Here is an 18,336-nt window from a genome sequence, read left to right on the forward strand (position 1 = left end):
TGAAGCCAGGAGGCAGAAGTTGCAATGAGCCTAGATAGTGCCAGTGTACTCCAGCCTGGGCGACTGAGTGAGACTGTCTCAAAAAAAAAACAAAACAAAAAACAAAACAAAACCAAAAAATCCTCCCTTTCATATACTAAAAAAATATATATATTATTTTGTCTGGAAAGGGTTCCCTATCACTTTCATCAGATTTCCAGTCTATGAACCAAACACCACCCCTCATCCCCAAAAGTATCCTTGTACTCCTAAGCAGTCACTCCCCAGCCCCACCCCGCCAGCCCAGCGCGACCACCACTCTGCTCTCTCTATCTCGGAATGTGCCTCATGGACATTTCACAACAATGGAATCCCACAGTGTGTGACCCTCTGCTTCAGTCTTCTCTCACTTCTGCATCATGTTTTCAAGGGTCATCCATGTTGTGGCACACATCAGTACTTGAAAAAATAGTGAAAGACAATTTTCCCTAAGTAGTAAAAAGCAACTTCCCTAAACGATCCATTTGCTGAAAATTCAACACCCTTCGGTTGGTACATTCACTGAGAGTTTCCAATAGTAAAAACTAAAATTTAAAAAAATCACTAAGTACTAAAAAATGAAAATTCTAAGTAAACTTTTTTTTTAGGATGATGTCTCACTCTGTTGTCCAGGCTGGAATGCAGCGGCGCGATCTCGGCACACTGCAACCTCCACCTCCTGGGTTCAAGCGATTCTCCTGCCTCAGCCATCCAAGTAGCTGGGATTACAGGTGCCCACGACCATGTGCGGCTAATTTTTCTATTTTTAGTAGAGACAGGGTTTCAACATGTTGGCCAGACTGGTCTAGAACTCCTGATCTCAGGTGATCCACCCGTCTCGGCCTCCCAAAGTGTTGGGATTACAGGTATGAGCCACCAAGCTCAGCCAAAATAAAAATATTAAGTAAACATTTTTTTTTTTTGAAACAGAGTCTCACTCTGTCACCCAGGCTGAAGTGCCATGATGCGATCTCAGCTCACTGCAACCTCTGCCTCCCAGGTTCAAGTGATTCTCCTGCCTCAGCCTCCCAAGTAGCTGAGATTACAGGCGCCTGCCACCACACCCAGCTAATTTAACATTAAGTAAACTTTTAAGGAAAAAGTCTCTGGACAAACTCCCTAAATATTCCTTAGAGTGCATAGACTAGGGAAAATGGAAAAAGACACCCACAAAGGCCATACCATACTATCCCTGGAATGTCTTTGGAAACCCAAGGCTAGGCGCAGTGGCTCACGCCCGTAATCCTAGCACTTTGGGAAGCTGAGGCAGGAGGATTGCTTGAGGCCAGGAGTTTGAGAGTAGTCTGGGCAACATAGTGAGACCTCGTCTTTACAAAAAACATACAAAAATTAGCTGGGTGTGGTGGCTCGTGCCTGTAGTCCCATCTACTTGGGAGGCTGAGGTGGGAGGATGGCTTCAGCCCAGGAGGTCGAGGCTGCAGTGAGCAATGATTGCACCACTGAACTCCAGCCTGGACAGCAGAGGGAGACCCTGTCTTGAAAAAAAGGAAATCACATATTGTAGGATTCTATTTATATAAAATGTCCGTGATAGGCAAACCCACAGAGACAGAGAGCGGAGTCGTGGTTGCCAGAGGCTATGTGGGGGGTGGGGAAACGGGGAGTGACTCATGGGCATGAGGTCTCTTTTTGGGGTGATGAAATTCTCTAAAATTGACTGTGATGATTACACAACTCTGTAACTATAATAAAAAACATTAAATTGTATACTTTAAATGGGTAAATTGCATGGTATGTGAATTACATCTCAACAAAATTAAGCTATTACCAAAAAAAAAAAACAAAAAAACAAAAAAAAAACCCTGCGCAGAAACAAAAACTCTCAAAAGCAGCTTTAAAGTTCAGTTACCTGTCTTTGTGCGACTCCTGATCAAACTGGTCAAAGTGCCTCAGAGATGCAGACAGGACATCTGCGTGGGAGACCTCAGTATCCCTCTCCCCCCATCTCGGAGATCCCGGGCTTCTTACCCAGTGAAGCTTGGGGGACTGGCTGTCAGATGTGGCAAAAAAGGTCACTGAAGCCAAAGCTGTGCCTGCGATCACCACCACAACCCAGACAGGAACGAGGCCGCCTATCTCATAGACACCATCTGCAAAGGGACAGAAAGGGACCTGGTACCTTCCCAGCTGCCTCAACACCCACTTACAACAGACTGTTTGGATGTCAGGTGGATGCTTGCTATCTGCCCAGCCCTGTCCTAGACACTTCAAGGGGACGGAAAAATTAAAAATGCAGCCCCTGCCCTCAAGTTAGTCACATTTGAAAGACAATAGAGACACACAAAAATTACTCTCTCCAGCCTGTTGCTGTGGAACTAGGATAGGAATGGCTAGAACCACTAACACGATCACCCTCTTCCACCTCCGTGGCAGACATCACTAATCAAGCACAATACTTCCATGCAACTGCATTTCCAGGCAGCCCCCTCCAGCCAGGCACTACCAGTGGATGGCATTGCTCCATGAGATGAACCTGACGGTCAAACCCAGCCTCCCCACTAAGAGGTACCCAAGTAAGTCCACTCTATCATCCAATCCATTAACAAATATGAAGATTCCAGAGGCTTCATATTAAACACCAAAGGGAGATACCCTAAGGTGAGGAGAACACTCTAGAATTCCCCACACATCACCCTTTTCACCACTAGGAGTCGGTACTGGTCTTAAAGACAATGAATGGTTCAAATGCTCATCTACCTGCATCAAGACCCTTCGTTTGTTCTTTTTTTAGTCTAGCTAAAAAATGTCAGTGGGCTTAAGAATTACGTGAGGAGGCCGGGCGCAGTGACTTATGCCTATAATCCCAGCACTTTGGGAGGCCATAGCATGCAGATCGCTTGAGCCCAGGAGTTCAAGACCAGCCTGGGCAACATGGTGCGACCCCACCTCTACAACAAATACAAAAATTAGACCGGGCGTGGTGGCTCACACCTGCAATCCCAGCCCTTGGGGAAGCTGAGACGGGCGGATCACCTGAGGTCTGGAGTTCGAGACCAGCCTGGCCAAGGTGGCAAAACCCTGTCTCTACTAAAAATACAAAAATTAGCCGGGGGTGGTGGCACACACCTGCAGTCCCAGTTACTCAGGAAGCTAAGGCAGGAGAATCACTTGAACCCAGGAGGTGGAGGATGCAATGAGCCAAGATCGTGCCACTGCACTCCAGCTTGGGCAACAGAGCAAGACTCCATCTCAAAAAAAAAAAAATTAGCTGGGTGTGGTGGTGGGCACCTCTGGTCCCAGCTACTTGGGAGGCTAAAGTGGAAGGATCACTTGAGCCCTGAGAGGTGGCAGTTGCAGGGAACCTAAATTGCACCACTGTATTCCAGCCTGGGCAACAGAGTGAGATCTTGTCTCAAAAAAAAAAAAAAAAAAAAAAAAAATTATGCGAGTGGGCAAAATACACAAAATTGTGTACACAATCCGTTATGAGTGATTGTCAAGGGGGATTTTTTTTTTTTTTTTTTTTTTTGAGATAGGGTCTCGTTCTGTCAACCAAGCTGGAGTGCACTGGCACAATCACAGCTCACTGCAGCCTCAAACTCCTGGGCTCAAGCCATCCTCCCACCTCAGCTTCCTGAGTAGTTGGGACTGCAGGTGTGTGCCACTGTACCCAGCTCCTGAGATAATTTTGCCAGCATGGGATTTTTACCTCAGTGCTGGCTTTGGATCCAGACGCCTGGGTTGGAAGCCCTTTCCATGTATTTGCCACTCCTGTGCTAGAGAAATTTTAGGAGGTGGCTGGGGCGTGAAGACACTGAGGATCTGAGCTGAGTGTTAAGCAGAGAGGGGTACAAGGACTCTGTGAGAAGAGGGGAGTTGGGTAAAATGGAATCAAGCAGACGTGCGCCAGGAATAGCACAGAAAAGTCTGTAGGAGGCAGCTGGCTCAGAGTCTCAGAGGCCTTGGCCGGGTGTGGTGGCTCACGCCTATAATCCCAGCACTTTGGGAAGCTGAGGCCGGCGGATCGCCGAAGGTCAGGAGTTCAAGACCAGCCTGGCCAACATAGTGAAACCTCATCTCTACTAAAAATACAAAAATTAGCCAGGGGTGGTGGCACCTGCCTGTAATCCCAGCTACTTAGGAGACTGAGGCAGAAGAATCGTTTGAACCTGGGAGGTGGAGGGTACAGTGGACCGAGATCGCACCACTGCGCAATGAGAGCCATGGATTTTTCTCAAGAGGTACTGGGGAGCCATGGAGGTCTTTGAGTGGAGGAGTGACCACAACATATGAAAAGCAGCACTTTACAAAGATGGCTCTTGGGAAGGCCTAGAGACGGGGAAGTTGGAGGCTGCTGCTGGGGAGGCTCACCTTGAGTCACAGCACCCCCTCGGGCTGGGAGCCAGTCCAGGGGTTTCCTCCAGACAGTGCTCAGCCCAGATGGGGTCAAGAGTGCTTTAGCCGGAACCAGTCTTTCCCCAGGATGCACCTGCTACCACTAGATGGTATTAAGGCCATGTGGTCAAGACACTATATGCTGCAGAACCATCTCTCAGGAAAGGGATTCCTTCTTCAGTTCTACCCAGGCTGGAGTGCAGTGGTACAGTCTCGGCTCACTGCAGCCTCTGCCTCCTGGGTTCAAGTGATTGTCCTGTCTCAACTTCCCAAGTAGCTGGGATTACAGATGCCCATCACCATGCCTGGCTAGTTTTTGTATTTTTAATAGAGACAGGGTTTCATCATGTTGGCCAGGCTGGTCTTGAACTCCTGACCTCGAGTGATCCTCCTGCCTCAGCCTACCAAAGTGCTGGGATTATGGGCGTGAGCCACCATGCCCTGCCAGTGGTTTATATTTATTGTGTTTATTTTTGCAGTTACCTTAAATTTATTGGAAATGATGCAATTCTATTACAGTTTCCTATTGATGCAGGTGACACAGTTTCCTTTTCAATAAATTTGCCTTTTAAAAAAAAAAAGTCTGAAGCTGGGTGCAATAGTGCGTGCCTTAGTCCCAGCTACTCAATGGAGCCCAGAAGTTCAGGACCAGCCTGGACAACATAACGAGCTGATTTAAGAAAAATATAAAATGTGGCCAAGCGCAGTGGCTCACGCCTATAATCCCAGCACTTTGGGAGGCCGAGGTGGCTGGATCACCTGAGGTCAAGAGTTCAAGACCAGCCTGGCCAACATGGTGAAACCCCATCTCTACTAAAAACACAAAAATCAGCTGGGCATGGCGGCAGGTGCTTGTAGTCCCAACTACTCAGAAGGCTGAGGCAGGAGGATTGCTTACCCCAGAGGTGGTGGTTGCAGTCAGCCAAGATTGTGCCACTGCACTCCAGCCTGGGTGACAGAGTGATTCTGTCTCAAGAAAAACAAAGAAAAATATCAAATGTAATAGTACAGAGTAAGAGAAAAATTGGGAAGATGGTCTGTGAATGACTGATGTGTGGGAATCACTCTTTTAAGAAACCACAACACATACAAAAATTAGTCAAGCGTGGTGGCAGGTGCCTGTAATCCCAGCTACTTGGGAGGCTGAGGCAGGGGAATTGCTTGAGCCCTGGAGGTGGAGGTTAGAGTGCGCTGAGATCGCGCCACTGTACTCGGGCCTGGGTGACAGTCAGACTCCATTTCAAAATAAAATAAAATAAAATAAAACAAAAATAAATAAATAAATAAAGATGCCACATCGCTTGTGAAAGCAAGTCCCTGGATTTGCCCTGGCCTGAAGGGCAAGGCTTCCCCGCTCCGTAGAGAATGGATGAAGAATGGAGGACTGTGATGAACCAGACGGCCCTAGGGGGTGGCCCTTTTCGGCTCTGAGTCACTATCAATCACCTCTCCTCCTATCTCCTTCCCTCTATGCCTGCATCCTCCCACAAACCAGGGGAGAAATTCACAGGGAATGTGGCAAGGAGGCTGTTTCATCCCGATGGAGTTTCATCCTGGCTCTGTTATAGCGCACAACACCATGCCCAGCCAGGCATTCGCACCAGAGTCCTATTCCCACCTCCAGGCAATGCCCCTGGGCTGAGGGGGAGGAGCCTAGATGATAGGAAACAGACAGCATGAGATACTAAAGTTAGACAACAGGAAGAAACCTGGGTAGCAGGAGTTAGAAGACGACAGACAAGCCTGAGCATTTCCTCGGCCAGAGCAGGGCAAGAAAGAAAAGGACATTCTGGGGCAGATGGGAAAATTCAAATGCCAGTGGGGAGAGCAGCCAGGTCACACAAATGAGGGAACACAAACGAGGGAAGGAAGCTCAGCCCGGAGCACCCAACAGGCAATGGAGGGGACTGTGATGGTTCAGGCCGCAGGCACCCCACAGGGGGTGCCCCTTCTCTGCTCCAGCCAGTTTTGCCTTCAGGAATGTGGCCCAGATCTTGAGAAGCCAAAATCCAGATTTTAATGTAAAATCCCCCAATTTTTAAATGCAGGCAAACAAGCCAGAGGACTGGATTTGGCCCTGGGGTCACCTGTTTTGCAGCCTCCATCTGGGGCCAGCAAGATTGGATCAACGGACTGCAGGCGGTCCCCTGGGTGAACTTCCAGGCTGGTGTCCCTTATGGCACAAGCACATAGTAAGCGCCTGCTGTATATCCAGTTTTCTGCCTCTAGCCCAAACCTCCCTCATGTGGTTGAGAAGAAAACTCCACCGTGCATGGTGGCTCATGTCTGTAATCCCAGCATTTCGGAAGGCCAAGATGGACGGATCACTTGAGGTCAGGAATTTAAGACCAGCCTGGCCATCATGGTGAAATCCCGTCTCTACGAAAAATACAAAAATTAGCCGGGCATGGTAGTGCACGCCTGTAATTCCAGTTGCCCGGGAGGATGAGACAGGATGATCACTTGAACCCGAGCTGAGATCGTGCCACTGTACTCCAGCCTGGGTGGAAGAAAACTCCAGAACGTGGGAAGGAGGTGGAAGGTGGGCTGGCCCAGGCTGGGGGATACTCACAGGTGCCCGACTGCAGGGTCAGGACCACAACCAGGGGGCTGATAACCAGATGCAGACAGTTGAGGGGCCGTTTCCAGTTCCGGTCATCCTTGTCCGGGTCCACGACAGGGACTGTGAGAAGCAGCAGGAACTCCACAGGCAGCTGTCAAGGGGGCAAAGGTGGGAGGGTGTCGGCAGGGAAGCCTGAATCCCAGATGCCACAGACGGACTTCAGTGACTCAAGAGCTCGGCCGTTTGTTGCTGAAGCACGGACTATGTGCGGGTCCCAGGCTAAGCGCCCGGTTGCCTCTAGCTACTGGGACAAATGACCACAAACAGAGCGACTGTCAACAGCACAAATGTATTCTTGGACAGTTCTGGAGGGCAGAAGTCCTGAAGTCAAGTTGTTAGCCGGGCTGTTCCTTCTGGAAGCTCTAGGGGAGAATGAGGGTCCTTCCAGCAGCTTCCAGGGGCCGCCTGCCTTCCTGGCCCCACATCATTCCACCCTGTGCTCCTGTCGCCACTTCTCAGTCTCTGACTCTGACCCTCCTGCCTCCCTCTTTCCCTGTGCCAACCCCTGTGATGACACTGGGCCCACTGGATATAAGCCAGGCTCATCTCAAGATCTTTAATCACATCTGCAAAGGCCTTTCTGCCATAAAGGTAACATATTCCCAGGTTTCAGAGGTTAGGATATGGATGTCTTTGGGGGCCACTAGAGGGCAGAGCCCCAGGTCAAGTCATCAGCCAAGCTCCATGCCTCAGTTTCCCCATCAAATCCTAAGTCATGTACTCTGAGAAGGTCTCAGTGGACCCCATGCCCTTCCCCTCATAGAGCTGGAGAGGGTAGCGTGACCACTGTCTTGCCCCTCTCACAAGGCTGTGAGCCTGGCTCCAGGAACCCCCCTACCTTGAAGACTTTGAGGGCTTTCCAGTATGCTGACTTCCTTCTCCACTTCATGTAATCCAGGGGATTGAGGGCCCGGGCCAGGATCTGAGCCGTGGTCTCCTGGTAGAAGAACAGCGGCCGGTACTCGTCACCTGTGTGCAGGGGGCCGGGTGGTGAGGTGTGCCTGCAGCTGACTTGGTCTCCAGGAAACCTTCCCCGCTCCATCCCACCAGTCCTCTCAGCCCTAGGGGAGGAGGCAAAGCCCAGCACCTAGCAGAGGGCATACAACCCTGGCCCTTGGCTCATTTGAGCTGCAGTGAGAGGTGGGGCCAATTTGGAGCCTCATTCCTGGAGCCCAGGTCTTGGAGGGACCCATCTGTCCACCCCCAGCCTTTCCCTGTTACCCCCACCCCAGCTGGGCACAGGGCATGGACTCACCGTAGTCATAGCTGTTGCTATTAGAAGATACCCGGTCCTCCTCGGAGTCTGAGAGGATCTCTGCAGGAGAGAGGCCCAGCTACATACAGAACCCAGACCGTTCTCAAGGGAGCACACTGGGACAGAGCAGGTTTAGGGGTGCAAGTGTTCAGGCCATCTTATTTACTTAGTTATTTGGGACAGGATCTTCGTCTGTCACCCAGGCTGGAGTGCAGTGGCATGATCATGGCTCACTGCAGCCTCGACCTCCTGGGCTCACTCTATCCTCCCACCTCAGCCTCCCGAGTAGCTGAGACTACGCCCAGCTAATTTAAAAAATTTTTTTTAGGCCGGGCGCGGTGGCTCACGCCTGTAATCCCAGCACTTTGGGAGGCCGAGGCGGGCGGATCACAAGGTCAGGAGATCGAGACCATCCTGGCTAACACGATGAAACCCCGTCTCTACTAAAAATGCAAAAAATTAGCCGGGCGAGGCGGCGGGCGCCTGTAGTCCCAGCTACTCGGGAGGCTGAGGCAGGAGAATGGCGTGAACCCGGGAGGCAGAGCTTGCAGTGAGCCGAGATCGCGCCACTGCACTCCAGCCTGGGCGACTAAGCGAGACTCTGTCTCAAAAAAAAAAAAAAAAAAAAAAAAAAAATTTTTTTAGAGATGGAGTCTTGCTATGTTGGCCAGGCTGGTCTCAAACTCCTGGCCTCAGCAGTCTACCCGCCTCAGCCTCCTAAAGCGATGGCATCACAGGCATGCACCACTGCGCCCAGCCATGTCCAGGCCCTCTTTATTTTGGATTTCTAGCAGTCTGCATGCGTGCTTAGGAATTCTTACACAATGAAAAAGTCTAACTCATCAAACATGGCCAAATGTAAGCATGCAGCTATAATGCTAAAATTAATAGGGGCATTCAAAAACACAACTCAAACATTTATTGACTTCAGTGCTGTCCTTTTCAGAATCTGGAACCTATACTATTTTTCTCTTCTCAGGAGGCCTGTGAATGCTGAGAGGCCTGGGACCTGTAAGGAGGGGCCTGAAAGGAAAATGGCCCACCTCGAGTGAGAAGTCAGTCAGCTCTAGCCCTGATTCTGCCTCTGAGTACGTTGCATGTGTGTTATGTATCTGTGTCCATGTATTTGTTTGTGCGTGTGTGCATGTATTTGTATATGTGTGTTGTATAGGTGCGTGGATTTGTGTATGTGTACTATGTGCTGTGTATTTGTGTGTGCATGCATTTGTGTGTGTTGTGTATGTGTGTATGAATTTGTGTGTGTATATGTTGTGTATTTGTATGCATTTATGTTTGTGTGTGTGTTGTGTATGTGCATGCATGTATCTGTGTTGCATATGTGTGTGCTGTGTATACATATTTGTATATGTGCGTGTTGTGTGTATGCACGTATTTTTGTGTGTTGGAAGCGTTATGTGGACACAAATATGTGTGTCCACATATTTGTATATGTGTGTGCACGTATCTGTGTGGAGAATGTGTGCTCATATATTTGTGTGTGTTGTATGTGCATGAGAGTTTGTATGTGCTGTGTATCTGTGTATGTGTGTATTCATATTCAATACATGTATGCATGTATTCATATAGTGTTGTGTGTACATTTGTATGTGTACATGTTGTGTATGTGTGCACGTATTTGTGCATTGCATGTGTGTGTGCATCTATTCGTATGTGTGTTGTGTATGTGTGTGCATGTATTTGTATATGTGTATGTGTATGGGTTTGTATCTTTATATGTGTGTGTGTATATTGTGTGTGTGGGTTGTATATGTGTGTGCATGTATTTGTATATGTGTGTGTTGTATATGTACACATATTTGTGTGTGTGTATTGTATATGTGTGTGCATGTATTTGTGTATGTGTGTGTTGTGTATGTGTGCATGTATTTGTCTATGTATATGTTGGGTGTATGTGTGTGCATGTATATGTGTGCACATATATGTGAGTCGTGTATTTGTGTATGTGTGTGCAGGTATGTGTGCATGTATTTATATATGGGTGTGAGTTGTGTATGTATGCTGGGTGCATGTGTGTGTGCATGTATTTGTGTATATGACTATGTTTGAATATTACTGATTTCTTTGTATTTATTTTTTATTTCTCAGTGTCCCTGTCATGGCAGCGTTTGGGTTTTACCCTGAAAGTGGTGGGAAACATCAGAGCAGGGAGCAGTGGCAATTCTTAGAGAGATGGCCCTGGCAACTGCATAGAGGAGGAAGGAGTGCACTTGAGCCAGCAGGCGATGAGGAGGCTCATGGGCACTAGTGGAAGCATGGAGGCGGGACCTCAGCAGAATGAGTAGAAAAAGCATGAAGAGGAGATGAGCTTGGTGGGGACGATGGCCTCAAGAGACCCACGGTAGCAGTGAAGGGCACAGAGGCTCCCAGTCCCCACAGGTCCTCTCTGGAGTCCGATGCAGACTCTTACCTGGAGTAACTGGCATGGAGTAGACCAGGGATCCTCTCCGTTGCCATCGGTAGATCCAGGTGCAGAGGATCACAGTGACCACATAGAACACATACAAGCCCAGGTAACCTGCAGACAGGGTAGTGCAGGCCGTCACCAAGTGGTGTCCTGGCTGCAGGCCCAGAGAACAAAGGCTGGCAGTTCTATCTATCACTGGTGCATTTTAGCGGTGGCAATCTGTGTTAGCCCGGCCTGGTACCGGTGGGTAAGTGGTCTTTTCCTTGAGCTCCCCACTCCTTCTTCCCACCTTCCAGGACCATCTCCCTTCCTGTCTCCCTTGCAATTAAGGAGGTAACGCCAGGCACAGAGTGACCTCCAGGACCCCATTCAAGCGCTAAGGGTAGGTGTCCCACTCTGCACCCTGGAAGGAGGCAGCCCTGCAGCTCTGGCTACAACTAGGTTCAGCCAATGGGAAGCCAAATCAGAAGCAGCGGGAGAGAGTTTGGAGTGGTTCTTCCTACTCCCTCCCTGCTGCGTGTCTCTGGCAGGGCCTGCAACCCTCTTCAGTATAGCTCCAGGCCTCCAGCCCTCCAGCTCTCACTGGGCCCCACCACCCCATTCCTTGCCCCTTCTGCCACGGGGGATAGGTGTGGCCACAGCTCCCACTGTTGCTGACCCCTGGGTATCTCACAATTCAGTGTCCCTTGTTGGTTTTGTTATCCTTCTGCACAAATTGTCCCTCCATTCATACCCCTTGAGCCATCTGAATGGAATATGTATGCTGCCACGATCCAGGTGGCCCCAGTTAGCATCCTACCTGTACTGCTTGTTAAAATTGGAAATTATGGGAAAAAAAATTTTTTTTGAGACAGAGTCTTGCTCTGTTGCCCAGGCTGGAATGCCGTGGCACAATCATGGGTCACTGCAGTCTCGAACTCCTAGGCTCAAGGGATCCTCCTGCCCTAGCTTGCAAAGTAACTGGGGCCACAGGAACGCACCACCACCATGCCCAGCTAAGTTTTCTCTTTTTTGTACAGATGTAGTCTCACTATGTTGCCCAGGCTGGTCTCAAACTCCTGAACCAAAGTGATCCTCCTGCCTCAGACTCTCAAATTGCTGGGATGATAGGAGTCAGCCATCACGCCTGGCCAAAAAAATTATGAAACTTTTGAATACTTCCTCCCCAGCCCCCAGCTCTGCTGGGCCTCTTTGGTTACGTGACCCACATGTTCCCATTTTTGCTCAAGCCAGCTTGAGGAGGGTTTCTGTCACTTGTAATCAAATCAAGACCCCCCACTGACCACCCCTCACATCTCTCTGTCCCAGGCACCTCCTAAACCTCCTGCCCATCAGCCCTGGGATCTCCCTCCTGAGCCCCACAGCTGCTCACCCAGAGCCCATGCCATCGTGACCCTGCCACGGAAGAGCATGATGAAGGTCAGGAACACAGCCACCATGTAGAAAACGATGTCCCTGAAGAAGGGCCTGGAGGCAGCCATGAAGGGGTGTAGGATGGTGATGCCTCCGGCCACCACCGTGGTAACCAGCACGCCAGCGCCTGGGGAGAGGAGGCCAGAGCTCAGTCACCCTGCATCCTCTCCTGCTGCTTCCCCCCGCCCCCCTCACCAGGGCTGCTCTCACCAAACAGTGCCCCAAGGGCCAGGCCGGCTGTGTGCGGGTCGGAGAAGGCCACCAGGGCACTGAAGATGTCAGGTGCACCATTCCCAAATGCCAGGAAGGTGACGCCATGTGGGGAGCATGTCAAGGCAGGCCAGGATCACAGCTGCAGTCCACTCAGGCCTTCCCTGGGCCACGAGCCACAACCCTATCCCCCGGCCTCCCCACAACTGCCCTCCCTCCAGGGTGCAGGACACTGGACAAAAGGATACTGCCACGTTGTGGGAGAGCTTGAGAGTGGTGGAAATGGCCGACAAGTTGGGGCAGAAACTACGGAGAAAAAGCAGACAGGAAACATTTCCATAGTGACTGGCCCCAGACCCCTATCCTTCCCCCAAACCCAGGGTGAGCGGATGTCAGCCTCCTGGGACCCCTCCTCCCATTGATAAGCCAGACCGGAGCCCAGAGCCAAACTTACAACTTGGCCGCGGTGACTCCCAGAATCAGAAACAGGTAGAGCAGCCAGGAAACCTGGGTGGGGAGCCGGCAGGGAGGAGAGAGTCAAGTCCAGCTGGGGACACCAGCCCCTCTCACCAGACCCCCAGGGCAGGACCTCACGTAGAGGGTGACAGCCAAAGGGAGGAGGTTGGGAGGGAAGTGGCAGAAGATGCCTTCCAGGTAGTCCACGTAGCCCCCATCACTGTGGCAGTCGGGGTTGGTCCGGATAAAGTCACAGCGGTCAGAGACATTCAGGCCACACACCTTGCGACACTGCAGGAAGACAGGGAGGGGGACATCAGGGGCAGAGACTTCCCTGAGGACTGGACTAGGCCCACCTAAGCAGCTAAACATAACGTCCCTTCAGCCTGGTCTCCAAGGCCACCATACCCTCTGGGTGCCAAGTATGTATGCACTTTTAATTTAAAAAATAAACGTCTGTTTGAAATTGACACAAGTAATTCATGAATACATTTTTTTTAAAATACATAAAGATTTCTAAATTCTGCTTTCTTATCCCTGCCCTGTATCTCCATTACACTGGAGAGTAATCCCCCCTCTCCAGTGATCCCACCATAATTAGTTTGAAGCACATCCTTACAGACATTTCTCAGATCAATTACATTTGTATATATACCTTATTATATACTTTGTTTTGTTTAACAGAAATGGATCCATCCCAAATCTCTTGTTTCTATAATTTGCTTTTACTATTACATATATATGAAATATTAATATAACTTAGTACACATAATAAAATTCGAAACATACTATAGTGATTTCTATATGTGAAGCATAGTGCTAAGAGCTTAAAATGTATCTCAATTAATCTGTACAATAATTCTGTGATGACTGAGGGCAGTGGCTCATGCCTATAATCCCAGCGCTTTGGGAGGTTGAGGTGGGAGGATTGCTTGAGCCCAGGATTTCAAGACCAGCCTGGGCAACATAGCAAGACCCCATCTCTGCAAAAATAAATAAATAAAAAATTAGCTAGGCATGGTAATGTGCACTTGTAGTCCCAGCTACTCAGCAGACTGAGGTGGGAGGATCACCTGAGCCCGGGAGGTTGAGGCTGCAGTACCATATTTGGCCTGGGGAATAGAGTGAGATCTTGTCTCAAAAAAAAAAAAAAAAAAAAAAAATGTGTCTCAATTACTCTGCACAACAATCTGCGAGGAAGGAACTATTATCATGCCCATTAAACAGAAAAGGAGACTGAGACAATGTCCGTGTGCACTCAGTGGGAGGGTCAGGGTTGGAACCCAGGCAGTTTGAGGCTCTGGAGCCCATTGTTCTCCCCTGCCTCCCCGCAGAGTCTTTCACTGCAGCAGAGTATTTTGTACTATGGATGATACATCACTGAGGTAAACATTTCCCTTCTGGGCATTTGGGGATGCCTAATTTTTCAATATAGCCAATGAACTTCCTCACACATGATTCTCCGAGTACATGTGAGAAAAATGTTGTCAGAGAGGATCTGAGAAGTAAAAGTGCTGAGTCAGAGGGTATCCTGATCTGGGTTCCTCCAGAAGCTGACTCAGAGACAAAGATTGAGAGGGACATAGTATGTTTGGGAGAGCTAAGGAACACAAACATAGAGAAAGGGAAGCGGGCCCGGGTGTGGTGGCTGACGCCTATAACTGCAGCATTTTGGGAGGCCAAGGCTGCAGGATCACTTGACCTCAGGAGTTCGAGACCAGCCATGGCAAAACCCCATCTCTACAAGAAATACAAAAAAATTAGCTGGGCTTGGTGGCATACACCTGTAGTCCCAACTACTCAGGAGAAGGAGGTAGGAGGAGCACCTGAGCCTGGAAGGTTGCGGTTGCAGGGAGCTATGATTGTGCCACTGCAATCCAGCCTGGGTGACAGAGTGAGACCCTGTCTCAAAATAAAAAAAATAAAAGAAATAGAAGAAAAGAAGTGGTACAGAGAAGGGATAGCTGCCAATGAAGGCTAGGTTGAGCCAGTTACCACCACCATGAGCTTAATCAGGAGGCAAGGGAGCTGGGGTATTTATACACCAACTCCCATCAGCCACTGGGTGAGGACTGCTAGATGGAGGTTTTAGTTCCCCAGCACCTCTAGCCTACTATACTTATAAGTGGTTCTAGAACAATAAACTGGCAACTGGAAGTCAACAAAAGCCCAACAAAATAATACAGTCTAAAAGAAATGGTCAAGATCCTGACAGGGGATCTTGAACATTGCTGGATTTTGCCAAAATGCCCTGGCCAAGCTCTACCTATATACACTCCCACCAGGAATGGGAAAAGCAATTCTCATAAGCCTGTGCCAACATTGGCTATGAGCAGCCTTATTCAGATCAATGTGATAGGAATGTCATTGTTTAACTGCAAGTCTGGCCAGGTGTGGTGGCTCATGCCTGTAATCCCAGCATGTTGGGAGGCCGAGGTAGGTGGATCACTTGAGGTCAGGAATTCATGACCAGCCTGGTCAACATGGGGAAACCCCGTCTCTACTAAAAATACAAAATTTAGCTGGGCGTGGTGACATGCACCTGTAGTCCCAGCTACTCCAGAGGCTGAGGCAGGAGAATCACTTGAACCCAGGAGGCGGAGGTTGCAGTGAGCCGAGATCATACCACGGCACTCCAGCCTGGGTGACAAAGTGAGACCCCATCTCAAAAAAACAAAACAAAACAAAACAAAACAAAAAAAGTTAAGACAGTAAATTTTAGGTTGTGTGTATTTCATTATAATTTTTTAAATGCTTTGTCAAACCACAGTTCCACCTCCTCCACAAGCCCTCTCTGAACTCCCACCAACACCAGACTGGAAGTGAGATTTCTTATCTCTGAGCCTCTGGCCTTCTCACCAATTTTTGCTAAGAGCTCTGCCCACCATACAGTATCCCCTAAGCAGAGACTGAAACCCCCCAGCCCTGCCCCAACCCCTCAATCTTTCTACAGTGCCCCATCCTCAGAAAGCACATGCCAGTGGGGAAGACAAAATCCATGGCCTGGTAAACTGGCTCACACCTGTAATCCCAACACTTTGGGAGGCTGAGGCAGGAGGATCGCTTAAGTCCAGGAGTTTGAGACCAACTTGGGTAACACAGTAAGACTCCATTGCTACAAAAAAATTAAAAAATGAGCCAGGGATAGTGGCACACGCCTGTGGTCCCAGCTACTTCGGAGGCTGAGGTGAGAGGATTGCTTGAGTCCGGGAGGTTGAGGCTGCAGTGAGCTATGATGGCACCACTGCTCTCCAGCCTGAGTGACAGAGCAAGCTCCATCTCAAAAAAAAAAAACCATTTTTGAGATCAGGACAACCTGAGCATAATACCCACTCAACCACTCTTGCTCTGTTGCCCAGGCTGGAGTGCAATGGCACCAATGGCACAATCTCGGCTACCTGCAACCTCTGCCTCTTGGGTTCAATTGATTCTCCTGCCTCAGCCTCCCAAGTAGCTAGGACTACAGGTGCCCACCAACACGCCCGGCTAATTTTTGTATTTTTAGTAGAAATAGGGTTTCACCACGTTGGCCAGGCTGGTCTCGAACTTCTAATCTCAAGTGATCTACCCACCTTGGCCTCCCAGAGTGCTGGGATTACAGGTGTGAGCCACCATGCCCAGCCCCTTTTTCTCCTTTGAGACAGAGTCTCCCTCTGTCGCCTAGGCTGGAGTGCAGTAGTGCAATCTTGGCTCACTGCAACCTCCACCTAATGGGTTCAAGTGATTCTCCTGCCTCAGCCACCTGAGTACCTGGGACTACATGCAAGCAACATCACACCTGGCTAATTTTTGCATTTTGGGTAAGGATGGGGTTTCACTGTGTTGGCCAGGCTGGTCTTGAACTCGTGACCTCAAGTGATCCACCTAACTCAGCCTCCCAAAGTACTGGGATTACAGGTGTGAGCCTCCGCGCCCAACCAGCTCCACCGTCTGTAGCAATTCCCTTCCTCTCTTTGAGCTTCAGTCTCATTTGTAAAATGGGACTAATTATACCAACCCCATTGATAAAGGAATCAAATGAGATTACAGGTGTTCAAATTTGCCCTCCTCAGAGACTGTCCATGTAAAGTAGCTATTACCCCATCTGCACTATTAACACCCAGTTTTCTGCACTCACAGAAGTTATCACAATCTTTATTTTGTTCATTTCCTTGTTTACTGATTTTTATTATTTTAGAGACAGGGTGCTTTGTCATTCAGGCTGGAGTGCAGTGGGGCAATCATGGCTCACTTCAGCCTCGAACTCCTGGGCACATGTGATCCTCCTGCCTTTGCCTCCCAAGTAGCTGGGACTACAGACATACACCAGCACACCCAGTTAATTTTTTTTTTAATATTTTTTGTAGAGATGGAGGTGTCGCTACGTTGCCTAGGCTGGTCTCGAACTCCTGGCCTCAAGCCATCCTCCCACCTCAGCCTCCCAATGTGCTGGGATTATAGGCATGAACCACCAAACCTGGCCTGAATTTTTTTGTCTGCGTTCTTGTATTTGCCCTGAGACTGGCCCATAGTAGGGGCTTAATACATTTGAGTTAATGGCTGCTTGAATGACTAAGTGATTTCGTGTAGTCTTTCCAACACTCCTGTGAGGCAAATGGAATGATTCCCCTTTAACACATGGGTAAGCCAAGGGTCAGCAAACGTCGGCCCCTGGACCACATCCAGCCCGCCATCTGCTTATGCACAGCCTGCAAGCCAAGAATGATTCTTACATTTTTAAATGGTTGGGAGACATTAAGTCAAAAGAAGAATTTTCCATGACATGTAAAATTATATAAAATCCAAATTTCCATGTCCATAAATATTTACTGGGGCACAGCCACACCCATTCATTGACGTACAATCTGTGGCTGCCTGGGCACCGCGAGAGCACTGAGTAGTTGTAGAAACCATGCGGCCCACAAAGCTGAAAATATTTACTGTCTAGTTCCTGTGTTTTTCTTTTCTCTTTCTCTCTCCTTCCTTTCCTTCCTTTTTCTCTTTCTTTCTCTCTCTCTCTTTCTTTCTTTGATGGAGTCTTGCTCTGTTGCCCAGGCTGAAGTACAGCGGTCAGATCTCAGCTCACTGCAACCTCTGCCTCCTGGGTTCAAATGATTATCCTGCCTCAGCCTCTGGAGGAGCTGGGATCACAGATATGTGCCACCACACCTGACTAATTTTTTTATTTTTAGAAGAGATGAGGTTTCACCATGTTGGCCAGGCTACTCTCAAACTCCTGGCCTCAAGTGATCCACCAGCCTCAGCCTTCCAAAGTGCTGGGATTATAGGTGTGTTCACTGTGCCCGGTCTCTTTTTTTTCTTTTTTTTGTTTTTTCAGACAAAGTCTCACTGTTGTCCAGGCTGGAGGGCAGAAGCATGATTATAGCTCCCTGCAGCCTCAAACTCTTGGGCTTAAGGAATTCCCCTGCCTTCAACCTCTTAAGTGGCTGGAGCTACAAATGTGAGCCCACACTCGGCCCTACTATCTGGCTTCTTAGAGAACAAGTCTGTGCCCCAGGCCGGAGTGACGGTGTGCACATCCCAACCCAGGCTTGGGAATCTCCATCAACTATTCGCACCAAAAAATGCAGAAGCAAGTCT

At 49.2% G+C, this 18,336-nt stretch overlaps 1 protein-coding gene across 2 annotated transcripts in view; it reads right to left on the minus strand.

Moving 5' to 3' along the window:
* SLC8B1 (solute carrier family 8 member B1) overlaps window positions 1-18,336 on the minus strand; it is a 38,500-nt gene that overhangs the window by 11,058 nt on the left and 9,106 nt on the right. The window contains exons 3-12 of one of the 2 annotated variants that reach the window (XM_077955299.1): window positions 12,895-13,047; window positions 12,755-12,807; window positions 12,550-12,606; window positions 12,301-12,407; window positions 12,050-12,217; window positions 10,681-10,788; window positions 8,253-8,312; window positions 7,836-7,966; window positions 6,947-7,088; window positions 2,008-2,129 (exon numbers count right to left, since the gene is read on the minus strand). In XM_077955299.1, coding sequence (XP_077811425.1) covers window positions 2,008-2,129; window positions 6,947-7,088; window positions 7,836-7,966; window positions 8,253-8,312; window positions 10,681-10,788; window positions 12,050-12,217; window positions 12,301-12,407; window positions 12,550-12,606; window positions 12,755-12,807; window positions 12,895-13,047 — 1,101 coding nt within the window. Of the gene's footprint in view, window positions 1-2,007; window positions 2,130-6,946; window positions 7,089-7,835; window positions 7,967-8,252; window positions 8,313-10,680; window positions 10,789-12,049; window positions 12,218-12,300; window positions 12,408-12,547; window positions 12,607-12,754; window positions 12,808-12,889; window positions 13,048-18,336 lie in introns of those variants that run through there. The other variant, XM_077955300.1, reaches the window with a different exon arrangement.

This window comes from Macaca mulatta, chromosome 11 (assembly GCF_049350105.2).
Source record: "Macaca mulatta isolate MMU2019108-1 chromosome 11, T2T-MMU8v2.0, whole genome shotgun sequence".
Lineage (NCBI taxonomy): Eukaryota > Metazoa > Chordata > Mammalia > Primates > Cercopithecidae > Macaca > Macaca mulatta.